At 52.7% G+C, this 25,360-nt stretch overlaps 1 protein-coding gene across 1 annotated transcript in view; it reads right to left on the reverse strand.

Annotated features, from left to right (window-relative positions):
- Positions 1–396: 396 nt before the first annotated feature.
- The window catches only part of LOC121272847 (atrial natriuretic peptide receptor 1-like), a 48,215-nt gene continuing 23,251 nt past the window's right edge, over positions 397–25,360 (reverse strand). The window contains exons 9-22 of the mRNA XM_041179661.1: positions 24,229–24,303; positions 23,017–23,094; positions 21,371–21,475; positions 19,436–19,507; positions 18,121–18,280; positions 15,184–15,336; positions 13,004–13,172; positions 11,256–11,402; positions 9,643–9,766; positions 8,247–8,315; positions 6,538–6,712; positions 5,765–5,863; positions 3,881–3,972; positions 397–748 (exon numbers count right to left, since the gene is read on the reverse strand). Coding sequence (XP_041035595.1) covers positions 686–748; positions 3,881–3,972; positions 5,765–5,863; positions 6,538–6,712; positions 8,247–8,315; positions 9,643–9,766; positions 11,256–11,402; positions 13,004–13,172; positions 15,184–15,336; positions 18,121–18,280; positions 19,436–19,507; positions 21,371–21,475; positions 23,017–23,094; positions 24,229–24,303 — 1,581 coding nt within the window. The 3' untranslated portion in view covers positions 397–685. The remainder of the gene's footprint in view (positions 749–3,880; positions 3,973–5,764; positions 5,864–6,537; positions 6,713–8,246; positions 8,316–9,642; positions 9,767–11,255; positions 11,403–13,003; positions 13,173–15,183; positions 15,337–18,120; positions 18,281–19,435; positions 19,508–21,370; positions 21,476–23,016; positions 23,095–24,228; positions 24,304–25,360) is intronic.

Consider the following 25,360-nt stretch of genomic DNA (forward strand, 5'->3'; position numbering starts at 1 on the left):
GGAGACAGGAAATGAGAGACAAAGGGAGAGAGAGGAGACAGGCAGAGAGAGAGGGAGTCCAGTGAGTGAGTGACAGGGGCAGAGAAAGGGGCACAGATAGGGAGACAGTAAACAGGGGGATAGAGAGAGGGAGGAGGAGGGAGAGAGAGAGAGAGAGAGGAGGAAAGAGGGTGAGGGAGAGAGAGAGAGACAAAGGGGGAGATAGGAGACAGAAAGAGAGAGAGAGAGAGAGAGGCCAGTGAGTGAGTGACAGGGGCAGAGAAAGGGGGAGATAGGATACCAGGAGTCAGAAAGAGAGAGAGAGAGATCGGAGGCAGAGAAAGAGAGAGGCAGCTGGACAGGATTCATTGACAGATTCACATTTCTGTTTTTAATATGAATTAATAGATAGGAGCCAGTTATAAAGTCACGAGTCTCTGAGCAACACACACAGAGTCACAACGGACGGACGAAGATGGCGAGGGTGACCGAGACAGAATCAAGCGTAAGATTCTCCCCTCCTCCCGCTCTGGGGCAGCACCAGCAGGATCCGGAACGCCGCGCTCTTCCACAGTCTGGAGAAAGACTCCCCTTTATCCCGGAGGTCGAGAGATGGCCCCTTCCGATCACACAGGAGGGGGAAGGAATGGGGTTGTGTGAGGGCAGTGGAGGCAGTGGGGAGGACGGGTGAGGTCACGGCGGGAGGTCAGCCGTGACTGCTGACAGAGCGCTCACCCAGCAGCCAGTACGTCCTCATCTTCCCTTTCCCCTGAAAGACAAGAGGGCGCAGTATCAGATACCCCCAACACCCTGCTGGGTTACGCTCTCAAACACAACAGGCCAGGCCCAGCGAGGCAAAGGGCCCTCGGTTCAATTTGCAGCCTGCATTTGCCCCTTAGTTAATTCCTTTGTTGGCGTGTGAGTGCTGCTGGTCAGGCCAGTGTTCGCTATTCAGCCCGAGCTGTACTCGAGAAGGTGACAAAAACTAAAATAGCTGGAAAAACTCAGCAGGTCCGACAGCATCTGCGGGGAGGAGCACAGTTAACATTTCGAGTCTGAATGACTCTTCAACAGAACTGAGGAAAGCTAGAAAAGAGGTGAAATATAAGCTGGTTTAAGGGGGGGTGGGACAGGTAGAGCTGGATAGAGGGCCAGTGATAAGTGGAGATAACCAAAAGGTGTCACAGACAAAAGGACAAAGAGGTGTTGAAGGTGGTGATATTATCTAAGGAATGTGCTAATTAAGGGTAGAAAGCAGGACGAGCAAGGTACAGATAGTCCTAGTGGGGGTGGGGTGAAGGGAAGGGATCGAAATAGGCTAAAAGGTAGAGATAAAAGAGTGGATGGAAATACATTTAAAAATAATAATGGAAATAGGTGGGAAAAGAAAAAATTATTAAAAATACATATAAATTATTAGAAAAAAGGGGGGATCGGAAAGTGGGTGGGTATGGAGGAGAGGGTTCTTGGTCTGAAGTTGTTGAACTCAATATTCAGTCCGGAAGGCTGTAAAGTGCCTAGTCGGAAGATGAGGTGCTGTTCCTCTAGTTTGTGTTGACCTTCACTGGAACAATGCAGCAGGCCAAGCATGGACATGTGGGCATGAGAGCAGGTGGTGTGTTGAAATGGCAAATGACAGGGAGGTCTGTGATGGGGACAGTGTAGAGGGAGTTTTACTCTGTACCTAACAATGTGCTGTACCTGTCCTGGGAGTGTTTGATGGGGACAGTGTAGAGGAAGCTTTACTCTGTATCTAACCCCGTGCTGTACCTGTCCTGGGAGTGTTTGATGGGGACAGTGTAGAGGGAGCTTTACTCTGTATCTAACCCCGTGCTGTACCTGTCCTGGGAGTGTTTGATGGGGACGGTGTAGAGGGAGCTTTACTCTGTATCTAACCCCGTGCTGTACCTGTCCTGGGAGTGTTTGATGGGGACAGTGTAGATTGAGATTTACACTGTATCTAACCCCGTGCTGTACCTGTCCTGGGAGTGTTTGATGGGGACAGTGTAGAGGGAGCTTTACTCTGTATCTAACCCCGTGCTGTACCTGTCCTGGGAGTGTTTGATGGGGACAGTGTAGAGGGAGATTTACTCTGTATCTAACCCCGTGCTGTACCTGTCCTGGGAGTGTTTGATGGGGATAGTGTAGAGGGAGTTTACTCTGTATCTAACCCCGTGCTGTACCTGTCCTGGGAGTGTTTGATGGGGACAGTGTAGAGCGAGCTTTACTCTGTATCTAACCCCGTGCTGTACCTGTCCTGGGAGTGTTTGATGGGGACAGTGTAGAGCGAGCTTTACTCTGTATCTAACCCCGTGCTGTACCTGTCCTGGGAGTGTTTGATGGGGACAGTGTAGAGGGAGCTTTACGCTGTATCTAACCCCGTGCTGTACCTGTCCTGGGAGTGTTTGATGGGGACAGTGTAGAGCGAGCTTTACTCTGTACCTATCCCCGTGCTGTACCTGTCCTGGGAGTGTTTGATGGGGACAGTGTAGAGCGAGCTTTACTCTGTATCTAACCCGGGCTGTATCTGTCCTGGGAGTGTTTGATGGGGACAGTGTAGACAGAGCTTTACTCTGTATCTAACCCCGTGCTGTACCTGTCCTGGGAGTGTTTGATGGGGACAGTGTAGAGGGAGCTTTACTCTGTATCTAACCCCGTGCTGTACCTGTCCTGGGAGTGTTTGATGGGGACAGTGTAGAGGGAGCTTTACTCTCTATCTAACCCCGTGCTGTACCTCTCCTGGGAGTATTTGATGGGGACAGTGTAGAGGGAGTTTTACTCTGTATCTAACCCCGTGCTGTACCTGTCCTGGGAGTGTTTGATGGGGACAGTGTAGAGAGAGTTTTACTCTGTATCTAACCCCGTGCTGTACCTGTCCTGGGAGTGTTTGATGAGGACAGTGTAGAGGGAGTTTACTCTGTATCTAACCCCGTGCTGTACCTGTCCTGGGAGTGTTTGATGGGGACAGTGTAGAGGGAGATTTACTCTGTATCTAACCCTGTGCTGTACCTGTCCTGGGAGTGTTTGATGGGGACAGTGTAGAGGGAGATTTACTCTGTATCTAACCCCGTGCTGTACCTGTCCTGGGAGAGTTTGATGGGGACGGTGTAGAAGGAGCTTTACTCTATGTCTAACCCCGTGCTGTACCTGTCCTGGGAGTGTTTGATGGGGACGGTGTAGAAGGAGCTTTACTCTGTATCTAACCCCGTGCTGTACCTGCCCTGGGAGTGTTTGATGGGGACGGTGTAGAGGGAGATGTACTCTATGTCTAACCCCGTGCTGTACCTGTCTATGCATGTATTAGGTACTGACACTGGTTGTGCATCGAGAAAAATGAACTACTCTCTAATGGGAAGGTGTAATAGGAGAGTGTAATGGAGAAGAGTGTAATGGAGAGAGCCTAATGGGGAGAGTGTATTGGGGAGAGTCTAACAGGGACAGTGTAATGAGGAGAGTGTAATGTAAAGCTATAATGGGGAGATGTAACAGGATAGGATAATGGGGAAACTGTCATGAGTGGTGTAATTGGCTGGTGTAACAATGAGTGTGTAAGTGAAAGAGTGTAACGGGGAAGTGTAACAGGGAGGGTGTAACGCGGAGAATGTAACATTATGTAATAGGGAGAGTGTAATGGGGTGGTGTAACGGGGAGAGTGTAATGGGGTGGTGTAATGAGGAGAGTGTAACGTTGTGGTGTAACAGGGAGGGTGTAATGGGGAGAGTGTAACGTTGTGGTGTAACTGCAAGGGTGTAACAGGGAGGGTGTAACGGGGAGAGTGTAACATTGTGGTGTAATGGAGAGTGTAATGGGGTGGTGTAACGGGGAGAGTGTAATTCCTGCTTGTCGATAATACCAGCCTGAGGCCGGTGTATTACCATGGAGAGGTCCTACAATGGTTTACCTTCATTTCAATATCTCCTCGCAAATCAAGCTCGAAGCATCTGAACTCCTCCAGCACAGTCTTCGTGGCTGATGACATGTGGATCTTCAGGGCTGGAGAGGAGGAAACAAGACAGTGTTAAAGGAGCTGCCTCCTTCTGGCGCTGCCCTCTCTGGCATTGCCCTCCTCGAGCACTGGTCCTGCCCATAACAGCCACTCCATCAAGGGTCCTTGCTTCACCCCAATCAGACGATGACCCAAACTCCTCTCTTTCCCTGGGTGGAATTTTACGCCAGCAGGATTTTACCTTCCTGCCGAAGCCAGTGAGGTTTAGAATGTCTCGCTGCATTTTACGGCCCCATCCCCATCCCCATCCCCACCAAAATGGGGCCGTAAAACTCTGCCCCCTGTCTCTGATCCATACTTACCTTCTGCCATACGCCCAGTTCTAACATCTCATCTTTCGGAGCGTCAGTGCTGAGGGAGCGCCACACTATTGGAGGGTCAGTACTGAGGGAGTGCTGCACAGTCGGAGGGTCAGTACTGAGGGAGTGCCGCACTATCGGAGGGTCAGTACTGAGGGAGTGCCGCACTGTCGGAGGGTCAGTACTGAGGGAGTGCGGCACTGTTGGAGGGTCAGTGCTGAGGGAGCGCCGCACTGTCGGAGGGTCAGTACTGAGGGTGTGCCGCACTGTCGGAGGGTCAGTACTGAGGGAGTGCCGCACTGTCGGAGGGTCAGTATTGAGGGAGCGCCGCACTATCGGAGGGTCAGTACTGAGGGAGCGCCGCACTTTCAGAGGGTCAGTACTGAGGGAGTGCGGCACTGTCAGAGGGTCAGTACTGAGGGAGTGCGGCACTGTCGGAGGGTCAGTGCTGAGGGAGCGCCGCACTGTCGGAGGGTCAGTACTGAGGGAGCACCGCACTGTCGGAGGGTCAGTACTGAGGGAGCGCCGCACTGTCAGAGGGTCAGTACTGAGGGAGCGCCGCACTGTCAGAGGGTCAGTACTGAGGGAGTGCTGCACTGTCGGAGGGTCAGTACTGAGGGAGCGCCGCACTGTCACAGGGTCAGTACTGAGGGAGTGCTGCACTGTCGGAGGGTCAGTACTGAGGGAGTGCAGCACTGTCGGAGGGTCAGTACTGAGGGAGCGCCGCACTGTCACAGGGTCAGTACTGAGGGAATGCTGCACTGTCAGAGGGTCAGTACTGAGGGAGTGCCGCACTGTCGGAGGGTCAGTACTGAGGGAGCGCCGCACTGTCGGAGGGTCAGTACTGAGGGAGCGCCGCACTGTCGGAGGGTCAGTACTGAGGGAGCGCCGCACTGTCGGAGGGTCAGTACTGAGGGAGCGCCGCACTGTCGGAGGGTCAGTACTGAGGGAGTGCGGCACTGTTGGAGGGTCAGCACTGAGGGAGCGCCGCACTGTCGGAGGGTCAGTACTGAGAGAGTGCCGCACTGTCGGAGGGTCAGTGCTGAGGGAGCACCGCACTGTCGGAGGGTCAGTACTGAGGGAGCACCGCACTGTCGGGAGTGCTGTGTTTTGGATGAGAACTCAATCTGAGACCCCCCTGGCCTCTTTGGTGGACATTAAAGATTTCCACAGCCACCATGTTGGAGAGCAAAGTGACGACCTGCCCTTTATCCCGGAGCTGCTATTTATCCCTGAACCATCAACACAAAAGTCGGTTACCTGGTCTTTACACCGGGGACCACACTTCACAAAGTGTTTCATTGCCTGCAAAGCGCTTTGGGACATGCTGGGGCGCTATGGAAATTCTGGTTGTCTTTCCCAGGAAACCAAACAATGGCAGCAGACGGGCTGGACAGTGGGAGTGGGCGGCGGGTGTTGGGGTGGGGGGGTGGGGGGTGGGGGTGGTGGGTGTTTGGTGTGTTCAACCCGTGTGCCGTACCTTCACCGTTGGACTCCATGCGAGAGGCCGTGTTCACCGTGTCCCCGAACAGGCAGTAACGGGGCATCTTTAAGCCGACCACGCCAGCACACACCGGCCCTGGGAACAGAAAGGAGGGGTTTGAGACTCGCCATCCTGGTCAGACACCCCCCCACCCCATAAAACCAATAGACAGGACTGTAAGGGGTCTCCACCTGCTCCCACGCCCTCCCACGGTGATACTGAGCCCCACACACCTGGGGGGGGGGGCGGGGGTGGAGATGACCAGAGCACTGCTCTGTCGCAGATCCAGTGTCCGTTCGCACTCATCGGAGTGAAGGGAAAGCTGCATGGTATGGGGCAAAGAGGCGCAGGAGCACTCCAAATCATAGAATGATCCTGCACTGAAGGAGGCCATTCAGCCCATCGTGCCTCTGCCAGCTCTTTGAAAGATCTATCCAATTAGTCCCACTGCCCCTCCCCTCCTCTGCTCTTTCCCCCCCTATCACCCTGCAAATGTTTCCCCCCTTCCAGTATTTATCCAATTCCCCTCCCCTTTTGAAAGTTCCTATTGAATCTGCTCCCACCGCCCTTTCAGGCAGCGCCTTCCAGATCACAACAACTCGCTGTGTCAAAAAAAACAAATCCTCCTCATCTCCCCCTCTGGTTCTTTCCCCGATTCTCTTCGATCTGTGTCCCCCTCTGGTTACTGACCCTCCTGCCCAGTGGAAACCGTTTCTCCTTATTTACTCTGTCTGAACCCCTCTGGGCTTCCCCAGAGTCGGGCTCCTCACCCGTGTGGATTCCAATTCTCAGCCTCAGTTGTTGGTCTGGCCGATGACGTGTTTTGAACGTTTTGACTGCTTCGAGCAGAGCCAAAGACATCCGGGCCACCTCTCGCGCGTGGAGTTTCCCATTACGCTCGGGTAAGCCTGAGACCACCATGTAGGCATCACCAATCGTCTCAACCTAGCAGCGGCAGAGAGAGAGAGAGCGAGATAGAGAGGGACTCACCATAGAGAGGGAGAGAGGGGAGAAAGAGGCTCATTGTAGAGAGAGACAGAAACTCACTGTATATAGAGAGAGAGAGAGAGAGAGACAGAAACTAACTGTATAGAGAGAGAAATAGACAGAAACTAACTGTATAGAGAGAGAGAGAGACAGAAACTCACCGTATAGAGAGAGAGAGATAGACAGAAACTCACCATATAGAGAGAGAGAGAGACAGAAACTCACTGTAGAGAGGGAGAGAGAGAGAGAGGGAGACAGAGACAGAAACTCACTGTAGAGAGACAGACAGACAGACAGAAACTTACTATAGAGAGGGAGAGAGAGAGACAGAAAGACATACAGAAACTCACCATAGAGAGACAGACAGACAGAAACTCACCATAGAGAGAGTGGGAGCGAGATAGAGAGGGACTCACAGTAGAGAGGGAGAGGGGGGAGAAAGAGGCTCATTGTAGAGAGAGATAGAGATACAGAAACTCACGGTAGAGAGGGAGGGAGAGAGAGAGGGAGAGAGACAGAAACTCACCGTAGAGAGGGGGAGAGAGAGACGGAGAGAGAGACAGAAAGACAGACAGAAACTAACCATAGTGAGAGATTCAGACACAAACTCACTGTAGAGAGGGAGAGAGAGACAGAAACTCACCGTAGAGAGGTAGAGAGAGACAGAAAGACAGACAGAAACTCACCGTAGAGAGGGAGAGAGAGACAGACAGGCAGACAGAAACTCACCGTAGAGAGGGAGAGGGGAGAGAGAAACTCACCATAGAGAAAGAGAGAGAGAGAGGGGGGAGAGAGAGACTCACTGTAGAGAGGGAGAGAGAGAAAAAAACTCACCCTAGAGAGAGAAAGAGAAAGCGAGAGACTCACTGTGGAGAGGAAGGGGAAGAGAGAGGGATGGAGAGAAGGGGTGGCAGCAAAAGGGAGGAAGAAAGGAGGGGAGCGAAGAGGAGAGAGGAAGGGGGAGAGAGTGAGTGGGAAAGAGAATGAGGGGGAAAGAGAGTAAGGGAAAGAGAGCGAGGGCGACAGAGTGAGGGGAGAGCAGGAAGGAGGACATTGAGGGAGCAAGGAGAGTGAAGGGAGAGGGAGTGAGGGGAGAGAGTGAAGGGAGAGAGAGTGAAGGGAGAGAGAGTGAAGGGAGAGAGAGTGAGGGGAGAGAGAGTGACACTGAGTGATTGAAGAGGAGAGAGCAAGGGAGGAGGATATTGAGGGAGCAAGGAGAGTGAGGGGAGAGAGAATGAGGGGAGAGAGCAAGGGAGAGAGAGAGAGTGAGACTGCGTGAGTGAAGAGGAGAGAGCAAGGGAGGGGGACAGTGAGGCAATGAGGAGAGCAAGGGAGAGAGTGAGGAAGAGACAGTGAGAGAGGGAGACAGAAAGAAGGGGTGAGACAGGGAGAGCAAGAGAGAGAAACGATGTAAAAAGGGATGGAGGAAAGGTTGGAGAGGAAATGGGAGGTGGGGCTGGAAGGGGGTTGGTCTCGTGATGAGGGGGTTTACCTTGTAAACATCAAAGTTGTCAATAATGGCATCAAAACAGGTATAGAGATCATTGAGCAATGTCACGACCTGCAGCAAATCAGAGGAAAGGTTACTGGCAGGTTAGCAGCTGATCTCCAAAACATCCAAAATGGTACAAGCAGGACTGCGGGTCACATTGTCAACAAGGGCCAAGGATCTGGGGGGTGGGGGTCGGAGACTGGGAGCTGGGGGCATGAAGGGGCACAGCCCAGAAGCTGGTCAGGGCACGGTCTGGGAATGGGGGTCCCGGCAGGAACAGGAGCTGGGATGGGGCCTCGGGCCACGACTGAGTGTTGCCAATTCCGATTAGGCACATCCCTGGAAGTCTCATCACAGGACCTCCCATCTCCAACTGCGCTGCCCCCATGCTCCCACCGTTGGTCGCCCTGCATTCCCATGTCCAATCAGAAAACAAACTGACTCTTCATGACCCCAGTTGGATGATTCTTGGCTGTCAGTCAAGCAGCCTTTCCGCCTCCCCCCACCCCCCCCCAATCCCCCACCACCCGCCACCACCCACTGCCCATCCCCTGGCCATGTCCAATAATGTCCAGAATGGTGCAGAGAGAATGAAAAGAAGCATTTCGATCGCTCCGATGATTTGTCCTTGCATCATGTTCTGGAAATTAATCTTACATCCCTGAAGACTCCAGGCCACTCTTAACCTCACCCACCGTTAATAGGGACAATTCACATGGACTGTTCTGGGGGTAAAAACCCAACTGGATTCCCTATCGCTCGAGTTCCAACCCCCATGTGCTTGACTCTTAGCTGCCCTCTGAAGTGGCCCTTGTGAGAGACAGCGTTGGAACAAATGGAGGAGCCAGAGGTTCAGGATGGCAGCCCCATCACCACTCTCAGGGGCAACGAGGAGTGGACAATCAATGAGGGGTGATCTTATTGAAACATACAAGATCCTGAGGGGACGTGACAGGGTAGATGTCGAGAAGATGTTTCCACTAGTGGGGGAATCTCGAACTGAGGACATAGTTACAGAATAAGGGGGCACTCATTTAGAACTGAGGTGCGAAGGAGCTTGTTCTCTCAGAGAGTAGTGAATGTCTGGAATTCTCTACCTCAGAGAGTTGTGGAGACTGGATCACTGGAAGTATTAAAAGAGGAGGTAGATAGATTTTTGAAATATCGGGGAGTTGAGGGCTATGAGGAGCTGGCGCAAAAGAGGAGCTGAGGCCTGGGGCAGATCAGCCATGATCTTATTGAATGGCGGGGGCAGGCTTGAGGGGCCGAATGGCCTACTCCCTCCCCCTGTTTCTTATGTTTTTACACCAGCCTCGGCAGTCAGCGCTCCCACGTCCTGGGAATGACAAGGACGGTTTGCTGGCCCCCCCCACCGATTTGGCGACTTGCTGGTTACCTGCATTGGGGTACTCTCTGCAGACATGGCTGTGAAGCCCACAATGTCGCTGAAGTAGATCGTGACGCTGTCGAAGGCCTCAGCTTGGACCGTCTCCCCTCTCTTCAGCTGCTCAGCCACAGAGCTGGGAAGAACAGAGGGTCAGGTTATCAGGTCATCATCCCACCAATGGCAGCCGTGCCTTAAGCCCTGGGATTCCCTCTGGAAACCTTTCCGCCCCTTTCTCTCTCTCTCTCTCTCTCTCTCTCCTCGAAGACTCTCCTTAAAACTGACCTCTTTGACTGAGCTTTGATCCTTGTATCTCCCTATGTGGCTGGTTCAATATTCATCCATTTTCCATTCCCGCATCGTCATCACCTCATCCAAAGCTGCCTGTGTCCTGCCTTGTGCCAAGTCCTGCCTACTCATCACCCACCCTGCGCTCGCTGACCTACACTGGCTCCTAGTCTTCGTTTTAAAATTCTCACACTGTTTCCAAATCCCTCCGTAGCCTCGCCCCCACCACCTACCACCACCCCCCACTCATCCTCCAGTCCTACGACCCTCCGAGATCTCTGCCCTCCTCCAACCCCGCCCTCTGTTGCGTCCCCCCTTTTTATTCGCCTGCCCATTGGCAGCTGTATCTTCGACGATGTGAGCCTGGCAGCGCCTGCTGTCCTCAGCTGCTCCGCAAGTGACGCTGGAATCTCCGGCAGCCTGACACACCCAACGCAGAGCGGCCACCAGGAACAATGCCGGGGGCGATGGAGGAGAACAGCCAAAATGTGACAAGTCTCCCCCGCTCAAGGGCTGCAAGCTGAGAAGAGGCCCGAATGTCCAGAATATCATTCTCGGTTTGATGGGCACCCCACGCAACTCCTTAAACATTCACTCCCTCCACCACACTCACACAGTGGCAGCAGTGCATACCATCTACAAGATGCACTGCAGCAACTCACACCTTCCCAGCCCGCGATCTCTACCATCTAGAAGGACGGGGGGCAGCAGACACATGGGGAACACCCACCACCTGGAAGTTCCCCTCCTAGCCCCTCACCATCCCGACTTGGAAATATATCGGCCGTTCCTTCACTGTCGCTGGGTCAAAATCCTGGAACTCCCTCCCTAACAGCATGGTGGGTGTACCTACACCACACGGACTGCAGCGGCTCAAGAAGGCAGCTCGCCCACCACCTCCTCAAGGGCAACTAGGGATGGGCAATAAATGCTGGGCCCAGCCAGCGAAGCCCATATCCTGAGAATGGTTAACAGGAGCCAAGCTGGTTGCTCAAGTCAAAGCCAAGACCCAGAGCTTTCGTTTGCTGAGGGAGTTTACTTGACTTTGTTCAGTCTCATAACTCCACTCCAACACCCAGTGTCCCAGCTGTCACCGATTTATATTAATTGAATTCAAATTCCACGTGCGGCTGTGGTGGAACTTGAACCTGTGCCCCCACAGCATTGGCCTGGACCTCTAGATTACTTGCCCAGTGACATTACCATCTCCCTCTGGATTGTCTCTTACTTTATGTGTTCAAAGAGCTTTGTTAAACAGTGCCCTTCACCTGCATATCAACGTACCGTTGACAGGAATGAATAAATGGGGAGGGGAGGGGGAGGTGCAGGGTACGTACTGTGGCAGGATCTGGTAGAGCAACGCCTCAGCTTTCCGTTTCTCGTCCAGGTAAGCCTGTGTCCGGTCCTCCACCAGCTCCTCCAGGTTGTTGGCGTACTGTTCCATTCTCGACAGGAGGTTGTCCAGAATGTTGGAGCTGTTCTCCCTGAGGCATCAGACGGAGGGACAGTCAGAGACAAACACGGGAAGGCAGGGGAGAGTCAGTCTGACCGGCGGTATGGCCGGAGCCATTATCCTCCGAGCCAAAGTTCTGTCCTGGAGCCACCGCTCTTCACTAGATCAAGCAATGTATTGGATGGCGGGACGTGATGGAGGGTTGCAGAGACAAAGTGAGGAAACGGTGCGATGGGGGCAGGAAATTAGACAGGGGATACAGAGAGACGGAAGCGGACACAACTGTGGCTGATCGAAGACAATGTGACAAGAGTGAGATTCTATGCTTAGGGGTCGAGGAAGACAAGTGGGAATATTTTCCAAATGGTGAAAACTAGGAGCCATGGAGGAGCGAGGAGGTTCATGAGTCCAGGAACACAGGTCATTTAAAAAGTCCAGTGGACAGGTGCAAAAACAACATGAAAAGGGGGAACGGATCAGTGTCCTTTATCACAGGGGCCTGGGATACAAAGGGTGGGGGGAAGCGATGCTTCAGACACACACAGCCTTGGTCAGTGCCCATCTGGAGTAACTGTGGGGTCTGCAAGCCCCTCCTCAGGGTAGAGTGGCTTTGAAGGAGGTGCTGCACAGATTCACCAGAACACGGCGGCTTAAAGGGTTAAACTATGAGGGCAGGTCAAACAGGCCCAGCCTTGTATTCCCTCGAGGGGTGATCTAATCGAGGGGTTTAATATGATTAAAGGATTCAATAGGGTCGATAGAGAGAAACTATTTCCTCCGGTGGGGGCGAGGAGTCCAGAACAAGGGGGCAGAACCTGCAAATGAGAGCCAGGCCAAGGAGACCCTCAGCACTGACCCTCCGACAGTGCAGCACTCCCTCAATACTGACCCTCCAACAGTGCGGTACTCCCTCAGTACTGACCCTCCGACAGTGCGGCGCTCCCTCAGTACTGACCCTCCGACAGTGCGGTACTCCCTCAGTACTGACCCTCCGACAGCGCGGCACTCCCTCAGTACTGACCCTCCGACAGTGCGGCACTCCCTCAGTACTGACCCTCCGACAGTGCGGCACTCCCTCAGTACTGACCCTCCGACAGTGCGGCGCTCCCTCAGTACTGACCCTCCGACAGTGCGGTGCTCCCTCAGTGCTGACCCTCCGACAGTGCGGCGCTCCCTCAGTGCTGACCCTCCGACAGTGCGGCGCTCCCTCAGTACTGACGCTCTGACAGTGCGGCCCTCCCTCAGTAAAGACCCTCCGACAGCGCGGCACTCCCTCAGCACCGACCCTCCGACAGTGCGGTGCTCCCTCAGCACTGACCCTCCGACAGTGCGGTACAGCCGCACTGGTATTGCCAGTGTCATCCACAAACCACTATTGAAAGTAAAGGTTGTTGGATTGAATTTGGCAATGGCCATCTCGGCGATTCCACAAACTGATTCAGGGTAAGACAGCCGGCTCTGCGAATTGCCCAGCCTCGTGGATCTGAAATGAAGGATGAATATCCAGGAGTGAGGGGCTTTGATACCCATGGAACGGTGCCTAAGGGCGGGACAGCAGGTAAGGGGATTGCAGCCAAGGAGACAGGGGAGCCGGTTAAGTGAGCCTCCTTTGCTTCCAGTTCCCGGACCCACCTGTTCAACTTGCGGAGGAGGATCTTGATCTGGTTGAAGTCGGGCCTCTCGAGGGTATCTTCAGCCCAGCATCGTTGCATGAGCAGGCTCACCTCCTCCACTTGACAGCTCAGGCCCGTGCTGGGGCGAAAGTGCGGCCACTGATCACTCTTCACCTTTTCAATAATTTCTGATGGAGTGGGCAACAGACCAAACAGCGTCACCGAGTGAGGCTGGAGCTCAAGTGTTCATCATTGCAAAGTACAGCCTTAACCCGTGGGTAAATCATTGCTCAGTATCTACCTCCATCGCCTCAAGTGATCAATTGGAGGCAGCCGTGGTCCAATGGGTTGCTCTCCCTCCCTCACCTCTTCAGCAGGAGCTCATGAGTTCAAGTCTGACTCCTGAGTCTTGACTTAATCCAGACTGACCATCATTCCCTAGGGAGTATCAGTGTGTGTGGGACCCGTACCCCAGAGAAGGTCAGTGTGTGTGGGACCCGTACCCCAGTGAGAGTCAGTGTGTGTGGAACCCGTACCCCAGTGAGAGTCAGTGTGTGTGGGATCCGTACCCCTGTGAGAGTCAGTGTGTGTGGGACCCATACCACAGTGAGAGTCAGTGTGCGTGGAACCCACACCCCAGTGAGAGTCAGTGTGTGTGGGACCTGTACCCCAGTGAGAGTCAGTGTGTGTGGGACCTGTACCCCAGTGAGAGTCAGTGTGTGTGGGACCTGTACCCCAGTGAGAGTCAGTGTGTGTGGGACCCATACCCCAGTGAGAGTCAGTGTGTGTGTGACCCATACCCCAGTGAGAGTCAGTGTGTGTGGAACACACACCCCAATAAGAGTCAGTGTGTGTGAGATCTGTACCCCAACAAAAGCCATTGTGTGTGGAACCCGTACCCCAGTGAGAGTCAGTGTGTGAGGGACCCGTACCCCAGTGAGAGTCAGTGTGTGTGGGACCCGTACCCCAGTGAGAGTCAATGTTTGTGGGACCCGCACCCCAGTGAGAGTCAGTGTGTGTGGGACCCGTACCCCAGTGAGTGTCAGTGTGTGTGAGACCTGTACCCCAACAAGAGTCAGTGTGTGTGGGACCCGTACCCCAGTGAGAGTCAATGTGTGTGGGACCCGTACCCCAGTGAGAGTCAGTGTGTGTGGGACCCGTACCCCAGTGAGAGTCAGTGTGTGTGGGACCCATTCCCCAGTGAGAGTCAGTGTGTGTGGGACCCATTCCCCAGTGAGAGTCAGTGTGTGTGGGACCCGTACCCCAGTGAGAGTCAGTGTGTGTGGGACGTGTACCGCAGTGAGAGTCAGTGTGTGTGGGACCCGTACCATCTCCGGGATTGTTGTTCACCAAGGGCTGTGAAGGGCCGATGTGCCGAGTACAGGAACATAACCGTAAAATAGGAAGAAAAGTAATTCCCAACTCAGCTCATTTCCAATCCCATTTTATACAACAATTTAAGAGCCATTTCAATTGCTTTGATAGGGTTGCATTCCCCCCGGTGAAACTCTATCTTCATCTCAACGGCTGCTGCTATCATTTCTAATTGAGCTGCAAAATGGGTTTTTCTATTTTAAATTGCTACTGCTTCTTGCTCTTCAAAGGGCAATGCGCCCTCTCCATCAAAGTGAAATGGCTGGTTTCCCAAGCAGCGCCCAGTGATGTTTATAAACCAGGGGAGTTAACGGCAGAAACAGCCCTGGGGATGAATATTAAACAAAAATGTTGTGACTCAAAATTTTGAGTTATAATTTCTGTGACTGTGGCTTCTCAGGCGTGGCCTAATTCGCCAGTCTGGAGTTGGCTGCCGCTTTGGGTGAGATTCTGAAGATACAGCACCTGGTGAAAGTGCTGTTGCCTCAGGTAGAGGGTAAGCAGGAGTTGCTGGCAATGGCAGAATCACAACAGCTGCTTCCCTCAGCCAGTCCCCTGTAAAGGAGATGGAAATGGGGAGGATTCCCCTTTTCTAAAGCATCTTTCGTTAGCTCAGGCCTCGCCTTTACAGCGAACGATGTGCCACCCCTGGGAGTGCGGCAGCCCATGTGGCGCACAGCAAGCTCCCACAAGCAGCCGTGAGATAATCCGTTGAAGTGATTGCTGGTTAACGGGGTGAATATTGGCTCCACTATATCGCATTCCTAAGCTTCGTTTCAATGCTAAGGGAGATTCTCGGTCACCACACAGTTAACACAGCCTTACCTTTGGGGCTGAGATCTTGGCCCTCAATGTAGAAGGGTCCATTCCGCAGTCCTATCTCTTGCAGGATGATCCCGAAGCTGTACACGTCCCCTTTCTGAGTCCCTGTCGAGGGATTCTCCACCCTCAGGATCTCTGGGGCTGTCCATAGTTTCTCTGTCACAGGAAACATGCAATGAGCTGACGAACAAAATCCCCTGAGATGGCTCCGTGCACGCTGAGCTGAGTGCGCTGGGAGGGACGGGTTAATCTAGACCGAGGGTTCACAAAGCTCTCCACCGCTGGGTGTTTCATTCACCTCATGTCTGGGTCTGTTGTAGACTCATCGGTTGCTGGGATTAATCAGCAACTTCAGAAGGTTGGATCCTGTGACTCGAGGATGGTAGAAGATTAGGGTTAGGGTAGAATCACACACACACTGACTCTCACTGGGGTACGGGTCCCACACACACTGACTCTCACTGGGGTATGGGTTCCACACACACTGAATCTCACTGGGGTACATGGCCCACACACACTGACTCTCACTGGGGTACGGGTCCCACACACACTGACTCTCACTGGGGTATGGGTTCCACACACACTGAATCTCACTGGGTTACGTGGCCCACACACACTGACTCTCACTGGGGTACGGGTCCCACACACACTGACTCTCACTGGGGTACAGGTCCCACTAACACTGACTCTCACTGGGGTACAGGTCCTACACAAACTGACACTCACTGGGGTACGGGTCCCACATACACTGACTCTCAGTGGGGTACAGGTCCCACATACACTGTCTCTCACTGGGATACGAGTCCCACACACACTGACTCTCACTGGGGTACGGGTCCCACACAAACTGACACTCACTGGGGTACGGGTCCTACACACACTGACTCTCACTGGGGTACGGGTCCCACACACACTGACTCTCACTGGGGTACAGGTTCCACACGCACTGACTCTCACTGGGGTACAGGTCCCACATACACTGACTCTCACTGGCGTACGGGTCCCACACACACTGACACTCACTGGGGTACGGGTCCTACACACACTGACTCTCACTGGGGTACAGGTCCCACATACACTGACTCTCACTGGGGTACAGGTTCCACACGCACTGACTCTCACTGGGGTACAGGTCCCACTAACACTGACTCTCACTGGGGTACGGGTCCCACACACACTGACACTCACTGGGGTACGGGTCCTACACACACTGACTCTCACTGGGGTACAGGTCCCACATACACTGACTCTCACTGGGGTACAGGTTCCACACACACTGACTCTCACTGGGGTACGGGTCCCACACACACTGACTCTCACTGGGGTACGAGTCCCACACACACTGACTCTCACTGGGGTACGGGTCCCACACAAACTGACACTCACTGGGATACAGGTTCCATACACACTGACTCTCACTGGGGTACGGGTTCCACACACACAGACTCTCACTGGGGTACAGGTTCCATACACACTGACTCTCACTGGGGTACAGGTTCCATACACACTGACACTCACTGGGGTACAGGTTCCATACTCACTGACTCTCAATGGCGTACGGATCCCATGCATACTGGCTCTCAATGGGGTATGGGTCCCACACACACTGACTCTCTCTGGGGTACAGGTTCCATACACACTGACACTCACTGGGGTACGGATCCCATACACACTGACTCTCTCTGGAGTACGTCTTCCACACACACTGATTCTCACTGGGGTGCGTGTCCCACACAGTGAATCTCTGGGTTATGGAGGATGGTTTATCATCTACACGTCCCTATGTTTTATCAGCACTCATCCCTTGCTAAAGGTGCTGACTCCTGCTGCGGGTTAACCTGACTGTGGTCAGTATTACAGCCCATTCCGACTCTGCCCTCAGCTGACCCACAGGGAACTCACCAGCCAGACTCACTGGACAGTGTTCAGCAGTGAGAATGTTGCCCTGCCTTCCCTCTAAGCAAAAGGGCTGAGGGCAATTAAAGAGCCAAACAACTTAATGCTGACTGAGGCTTGACACTGGAAAAGCTACTGGTCTGAATGGCTCAGTATCACACCCGACGAGAGTCTTTAATAACTCAGGCAGGAGGAGGCACATCAAGTGTGGAGCACTGAAGCAGACCATTTGGCCCAACTGCTTTATCCTGGCCCTTCATCTCATCCCATCACCACATCTTTCTAAATTTTCTCCCTCATATCTTTATCCAGGTTTGCCCCCTTCAATGCATCTCTGCTATTCATCTCGACCACTCCCTGTGGGACTGAGTCCCACATTACCCCTACTCCCTGTGGGAGCGAGTCCCACATTACCCCTACTCCCTGTGGGAGCGAGTCCCACATTCTCGCCACTCCCTGTGGGAGCGAGTCCCACATTCTCGCCACTCCCCATGGGAGCGAGTCCCACATTCTCCCGCAGTCCCCATGGGAGCGAGTCCCACATTCTCCCCACTCCCTGTGGGAGCGAGTCCCACATTCTCGCCACTCCCTGTGGGAGCGATTCCCACATTCTCCCCACTCCCCGCGGGAGCGAGTCCCACATTCCTCCCGCTCTCTGTGGGAGCGAGTCCCACATTCTCCCCACTCCCCATGGGAGCGAGTCCCACATTCCTCCTGCTCTCTGTGGGAGCGAGTCCCACATTCTCCCCACTCCCCGTGGGAGCGAGTCCCACAATCTCCCCACTCCCTGTGGGAGCAAGTCCCACATTCTCCCCACTCCCCGTGGGAGCGAGTCCCACATTCTCCCCACTCCCTGTGGGAGCGAGTCCCACATTCCTCCCGCTCTCTGGGTAAAGAAGTTCCTCCTGAATTCCCGACACACGTTTTATGCCCTCAGCTTGATGGCAATTAAAGAGTTAACGGTGACGCAATGGGTAATGATACCCCTTTACTCGCCTAGCCTGTGCACGCTGAATAATTGAGTATGATAGTTGAGTGACGCACTTGCATACATCAAATGCTGGTCCTCTGAATCGAGTGTTGATCTGAGGCTGGCCAGCCCATAATCAGTGATCTTCAGAACAAACCTACTGTCAACCACACAGTTGGAGGATTTGAGGTTTCCATGGCAACCGATGACGCTGTTGTGCAAGAATGCCATTCCCTGGGAAAAGATGAGAGATGGAGCAATCAGCTGTACGGAGAGGGCAGAGATGGCAATCTGCCCGAAACGTGCTGCCAAGCAGAGAAGAGACACAACCAATGTCTCCCCATCAGCAACCTAACTCAACACCCCAGGGCAGACCATCCTTTCACTATCACCTCTTCTTCCTCCTCCTCCCTCTCTCACTCTATGCTGTCACTCCTTCCGAGGTTACTTCTCTAACCTCTGTGCTCCTGTCTCTCCTTAGATGCCAATGCCAATGTAAAACGTACGACCGTTCCCACCCTCCACCTAACCATCCCTTCCCTGTCGCTCATTGACATTGGCTCCTATCCCGGCAATGCTCTGATTTTTAAATTCTCATCCTTGCTTCAAATCCCACAACAGCCTCACTTCCCCCCGCCCTCAATCTATGTAACCCCACACTATGCAACAACCCCCTGAGATCTTTGCCTTCCTTCAATTCTGGCCTTATGGCTGAACCATTGACAGCCTGAGGCCCTAAGCTCTGGAATTACCCTCCTAAACCTCTCCGCCTCTCTCCTCCCTTAAGACGCTCCTTAAAGCCGGCCTCTTTGACCGCGCTCTTCGTCACCCCATGTTGCTCAGAGTCTCACTTTGTTTGACAATCGCTCCCCTGGAGCATCTTCGGATATTTTATTACGCTGAAGGCGCTCGATAAATGCAAGTCGTTGTTGCATTCTCGCTGAAATCTGGAGTCGTCGGCACATCTCCAGCTCTATCCCATCCTCCCCTCAGGAGGCTTGCCCCTCCCCTCAATCTACCCTCTTCCTCCAATAGCCTGCAGATTTTGAAAAACCCAAATTTGTGGCCACGACGACGCCCTGTCACTATCTCCTGACTAGCCGCACCTTTTTCGGACATTGGTGACCTCCCTGCCCTCAGGGATCTGGACTTCCTCAATCCTAAAGGGAAAGCAGTGGTTTATTGTTGACCTTGCACCTAAGGACATATGGAAGAGGAGCACAAGTAGGCCATACTCTAACCTTCTCTGTCCTCATGGCTGAATGTCTACCTCAGCTCCTGCACTCTTCAACCGCTCTAAGCCTTCATATCCCTCATTACCCCAGTAACATGCAGATTTCCCTTTAGCTACATCGAACGCTTATGGAGGACAAATCGAGTGGGCCTCACCTTGACAATATCATTGATCAGCGAGTATCGAAACATCCAGTCCAGGGTAATGCTCTCATTTTCCAAAATGTCCTAAAAATAGATGATGAAGAGATGACTGTTTGGTGGTGGTGGTGTTACAGATCACACGGGGAGTCCGAGTTGCTGTGGCAACATGCACTTTTCACATGCCAGCGATGGTCTGGAACTGTGGATAGCGATTGTTGAGGCTCCCAGCTTTCTTTCCATCACTGGTGCACTGACCAGGAATCTCTCCCGCTCTTACCGCCTGCCACTGGCATGTTTGGAAGGATTTGCTGGCTGACACTCAACCTGTTTGGCCACATTATGATGGCCGCACCTTCCTTGCCCATCAAGTCCTGGGGCAGGACTCGAACCTGGAACCTCTGGTTCAGAGGCAGGGATGCTCCCCACTGCACCACAGGACCTCCTCGCTAACTGCTTAGCACCTTCTAAAGCCAGGTGAAGGCTTTGTGGTGGATTCCGCTTGCATACCTTCATCTGGTCAATGCCCTGACCATTGGAAAACCCCAATACAGAACAGCATAAACATAGAAATAAGGCAGGAGTGAGACACAGCGACAAGTGACCCTCACATGATTGGGGTGAAATGTGTATCTGGTGAGGGACACACTTTCTGTTAAATTGTGTTCGGGCGGAATCTTATGGTCCCGCCAGCAGTGGAGAAGTGTGGCAGGTGGGGGAACTGTTTGCAATGGGCAAGGAATAGTCTGTACCCAACCAGCCCGTGCTTGCAAAACTCAAAAGACACTTTAGATGTGATTCCGTGATCGGACAACATTTGCTAAATAATCCTCAGCGTGCTAAGAATTACACTGACGACCAGTTTAAGATTGTCAGTCGGGCTCGCAATGTGGTGCACTTACGTGTACTGGAAGCTACATATACTAATGCACGGGGCCCTGTTCTCTGCAGACAGAAAGAACACGTACACACATTGCGCCTGTTTCAGCTAAACAAAATAAGCAACAGCCATTCACTGGTTCATTCCCCAGGGCAATGCCATGACCAATCAGGGTCAAGCTGCCTGGTTTAAATTTCAAACAATGCTTGGCAGTTAACTGTCGGACACCACCAACTGGTGCATTCTCCATGGCAATGCCACTACCAATCAGAGTCCACTTGCCAACCAATCAGCACTCTTCACATACAGAACAAATTGTTGTTGTCTCCTTACAATGGAATCCCTGCAAAGTGACCTGGGGAGCGCAAGGAGAAAAACTTCGATATGTCTCTTTCCCGACATCGGGGACAACTGAGCGATTTTGCTCTTGGGACCTAAAGGGCAGGTTAAAGGCGGATCAGACTTCCCGATGCACAGTGTCGCGAGTCGTGCATGCTCGTTAAAAGGCCGGCTCACTGGAATTAGGCTCTCTCTCTAAACTAGGTTCCCTTGCTAGTGAAAATTAGAACATTCACTTTTATGACTGCCCGTAAGTGGCGGGCACCTGATGGGGTTAGACTTCTTCCATGATTAACGGCGAGTTGGTGCTGTATTGTCCTCTTTGGGGGGGGGGTGTCTGTAAATGCCAGCCTGTGCCTGAGAGCGGGTGGTGGCAGTGCAAGTTGCGTGGAGGATGTCCAAGGAAGGAGGGGGGGTTGGGAGAAGAGTTAGCGGGGAAGGCTGGAGCAGCGACCAGGCAAAGGTGGAAGGGACAGTGCAGGCTGTCTGGGTGGTCTTCAAATATGGCACCCGGACCTTCGACCCCATGAGGTAATGGCGGAGACGGCGACTACCTGCCCACCATTGCCATGAGAATCAGCAAACTCCTCGCGGGTGTATATTTAATGAGCTGACTGGCATAAGGCCCCATGTGGTCAGACCCCCAGCCCCCAAAGTGGGATCACTGTGACTTCAGCACCCACCACCGACTTAAGCTTCAGAGTGGAAGATCCTGCTCTTGGGCCCCATACCTGTAAGCTCCCACGAGGACAGTACTCTGTAATGATGCAGATGTTTGGCGGGTCGATGCTGGCTCCTATGAAGCGGGTCAGATGTTCGTTTTGTACGTCTCTCATCTGCAGAGTGAGGGAAAGGCAGAGAGTTAGAGGGAGACATTGCAGAGGATCAGCCCACACGAGGGGCCAGGCTTCAGACCTGGGCACCTGACTGTCCGCCACACTCATTAACCTTGAAGGATGTTGAGTTCAATCTGCCAATCACTCCACAGCATTGGTTAGACAATATGTGGAGTGACATAAAGGTCCGTATTTCCAAAAGCACATTCCGTCTGTATAGAATCCCAATGGACCCAAACCTCTTCCCATTCACTCCCACTGTACACAATCCCAACGGACCCAAACCCCTTCCCATTCACTCCCATTGTACACAATCCCAATGGACCCAAACCTCTTCCCATTCACTCCCACTGTACACAATCCCAACGGACCCAAACCCCTTCCCATTCACTCCCACTGTACACAATCCCAACGGACCCAAACCCCTTCCCATTCACTCCCATTGTACACAATCCCAATGCACCCAAACCCCTTCCCATTCACTCCCATTGTACACAATCTCAATGGACCCAAACCCCTTCCCATTCACTCCCATTGTACACAATCTCAATGGACCCAAACCCCTTCCCATTCACTCCCACTGTACACAATCCCAATGGACCCAAACCCCTTCCCATTCACTCCCATTGTACACAATCTCAATGGACCCAAACCCCTTCCCATTCACTCCCATTGTACACAATCTCAATGGACCCAAACCCCTTCCCATTCACTCCCACTGTACACAATCCCAATGGACCCAAACCCCTTCCCATTCACTCCCATTGTACACAATCCCAATGTACCCAAACCCCATCCCATTCACTCCCATTCTACACAATCTCAATGGACCCAAACCCCTTCCCGTTCACTCCCATTGTACACAATCCCAATGGACCCAAACCCCTTCCCATTCACTCCCACTGTACACAATCCCAATGGACCCAAACCCCTTCCCGTTCACTCCCATTGTACACAATCCCAATGGAACCAAATTGCTTCCCATTCACTCCCATTGTACACAATCCCAATGGACCCAAACCCTTTCCCATTCACTCCCATTGTACACAATCCCAATGGACCCAAACCCCTTCCTATTCACTCCCATTGTACACAATCCCAATGGACCCAAACCCTTTCCCATTCACTCCACCTGTACTCAATCCCAATGGAGCTGAACCCCTCTCCATTCACTCCCACTGTAAATGTAATATATGTTATAGATTTGCTGCACTATTATCTTGCACAAAGTCTATTGGCAACTTCCTAAATGCTTCACACTCACACGATCCAATGCCCCAACAGACATTGGACCTGAATACATCCGGTCCCCTCCTAAATCCAGTCCATCCTTTTATCCTCTACCCATGCCCAAACCCCCTCCGTTCATCACCGGATCTCCAGGTAGGAACCTGGAGTTTGGGAGCAGAGCACAGTCCGTGGACACCGTTTACCCGTGGGACCTGCAGTGTTTGAACTGGGCAGAGAACGAAGAGGAAAACAAAACACAACCAGAGAAGGAGGAGTAAGAGAGACGCAGGGGGGTGAAAGACGTAACATACGTGTTTGAGCTCAAAAAGCACAGTGCGAGTCAGCTCCACCCTCTTCCGGTTGATGTGTTTAATAGCCGTAATGTTACCCTGAGGGAAGAGAAACGAGCAAAGAGCAGATTAGGAGAAAGGTTTGGTTTGACACAGGCTGGTGAGCCCCTCACCACAGGGAGCAATGGTCATCCCATGTATGAATGTCCTTGTCCTGTGGGCACCATGGGGGCCGGTACATGGAAGCTACAGCACTGAAACTGGTCATTCGGCCCATCTGGTCTATAATGGTCCATATAAACCTCCCTCCCCACTGCATCTCAGCCCATCACCATATCCTTCTGTTCCTTCCCCTCTCATGTAAGTATCCAGCTTCTCCCCTTCAATGTATCGCTGCGATTCACCTCGGTCACTCCCTGTGGGAGCGAGTCCCACATCCTCCATGGTAAAGAGGTTTCCCCTGAATTCCCCATGGGATTTATTAGTGACTGTCTCGTATTGATGGCCCTCAAGTTCTGGTCTCCCCCTGCCCCCCACAAGGGGAAATGTCTTCTTTATGTCCACCCTATCGAAGCCTTTCAGAATTTTAAAGACCTCGATCAGGCCGCCCCACAGCCATCTCTTTTCCAGAGAAAAGAGCCCTGGCCTGTTCGGCCTTTCCTGGCAGTTATAAACTCTCAGTTTATCAAGTGCTGCACAATCGCAATGAACCCAACCCCTTCCCATTCACTCCCATTGTACACAATCCCAATGGACCCAACCCCTTCCCATTCACTCCCATTGAAAATAATCCCAATGGACCCAAACCCCTTCCCATTCACTCCCATTCTACACAATCCCAATGGATCCAAACCCCTTCCCATTCACTCCCATTGAAAATAATCCCAATGGACCCAAACCCCTTCCCATTCACTCCCATTGTACACAATCCCAATGGACCCAAACCCCTTCCCATTCACTCCCATTCTACACAATCCCAATGAACTCAAACCCCTTCCCATTCACTCCCATTGAAAATAATCCCAATGGACTCAAACCCCTTCCCATTCACTCCCATTGTACACAATTCCAATGGACCCAAACCTCTTCCCATTCATTCCCGTTGGACACAATCCCAATGGATCAAGCCCCTCCCAATTGGAATTACATACGTTGAACACCAACATGAAGTTAACATAAAGAGTGAGCTTATTTTGAGAGTGAGGTTTTGTACCCTTCCCTGGTTTATTTTACCTTGTAATATGCTGTCTTGGCGTACACCTGGTACTGCCCTTCATTTGTCACCAGAGATCCATAGTTCGAACCACGCTGGAGGAAAAAGCATATCGTCATCAGCAACTAGAATTTCCTTTATAGTGTCCTCTCTGTAGAATATTGTCCAACAAATTAATCAAAATGGGTCACCCATCACTGGGGGATTGGGCTGCATGTCACTGAGGGAATGGGTCATGTGTCACTGGGGGAATGGGCTGCAAGTCACTGGAGGATTGGGCTGCCTGTCACTAAGGGAATGGGTCACCTGTCAATGAGGGAATGGGTCATGTGTCCCTGGGGGAATGGGCTGCCTATCACTGGGGGATTGGGCTGCATGTCAATGAGGGAATGGTTTGCCTGTCACTGGAGGAATGGTCTGCCTGTCACTGAGGGAATGGGTCACGTGTCCCTGGGGAATGGGCTGCCTGTCACTAAGAGAATGGTCCGCCTGTCACTGAGGGACTGAGCCACCTGTCACTGACAGAATGGGCCGCCTGTCACTGAGGGAATGGACCACCTGTCATGGGGTCACTGGGAGAATGGGTCATCTGTCACTGAAAAATTGATTTGCTGTTCATGGTAGAATAGGATGGCTGAAAGGAAGTGTGAATATAGAATAAAACTCGTCTGCACTGTCCCCATTAAACACTCCCAGGGCAGATACAGCACGGGGTTAGGTACAGAGTAAAGCTCCCTCTACACTGTCCCCATCAAACACTCCCAGGACAGGTACAGCACGGGGTTAGATACAGAGTAATGGTCCCTCTACACCGTCCCCATCAAACACTCCCAGGACAGGTACAGCACGGGGTTAGATACAGTGTAAATCTCCCTCTACACCGTCCCCATCAAACACTCCCAGGACAGGTACAGCACGGGGTTAGATACAGAGTAAATCTCCCTCTACACTGTCCCCATCAAACACTCCCAGGACAGGTACAGCACGGGGTTAGGTACAGAGTAAAGCTCCCTCTACACTGTCCCCATCAAACACTCCCAAGGCAGCTACAGCACGGGGTTAGATACAGAGTAATGGTCCCTCTACACTGTCCCCATCAAACACTCCCAGGACAGGTACAGCACGGGGTTAGATACAGAGTAATGGTCCCTC

The sequence above is a fragment of the Carcharodon carcharias genome, chromosome 36 (genome assembly GCF_017639515.1).
Source record: "Carcharodon carcharias isolate sCarCar2 chromosome 36, sCarCar2.pri, whole genome shotgun sequence".
Lineage (NCBI taxonomy): Eukaryota > Metazoa > Chordata > Chondrichthyes > Lamniformes > Lamnidae > Carcharodon > Carcharodon carcharias.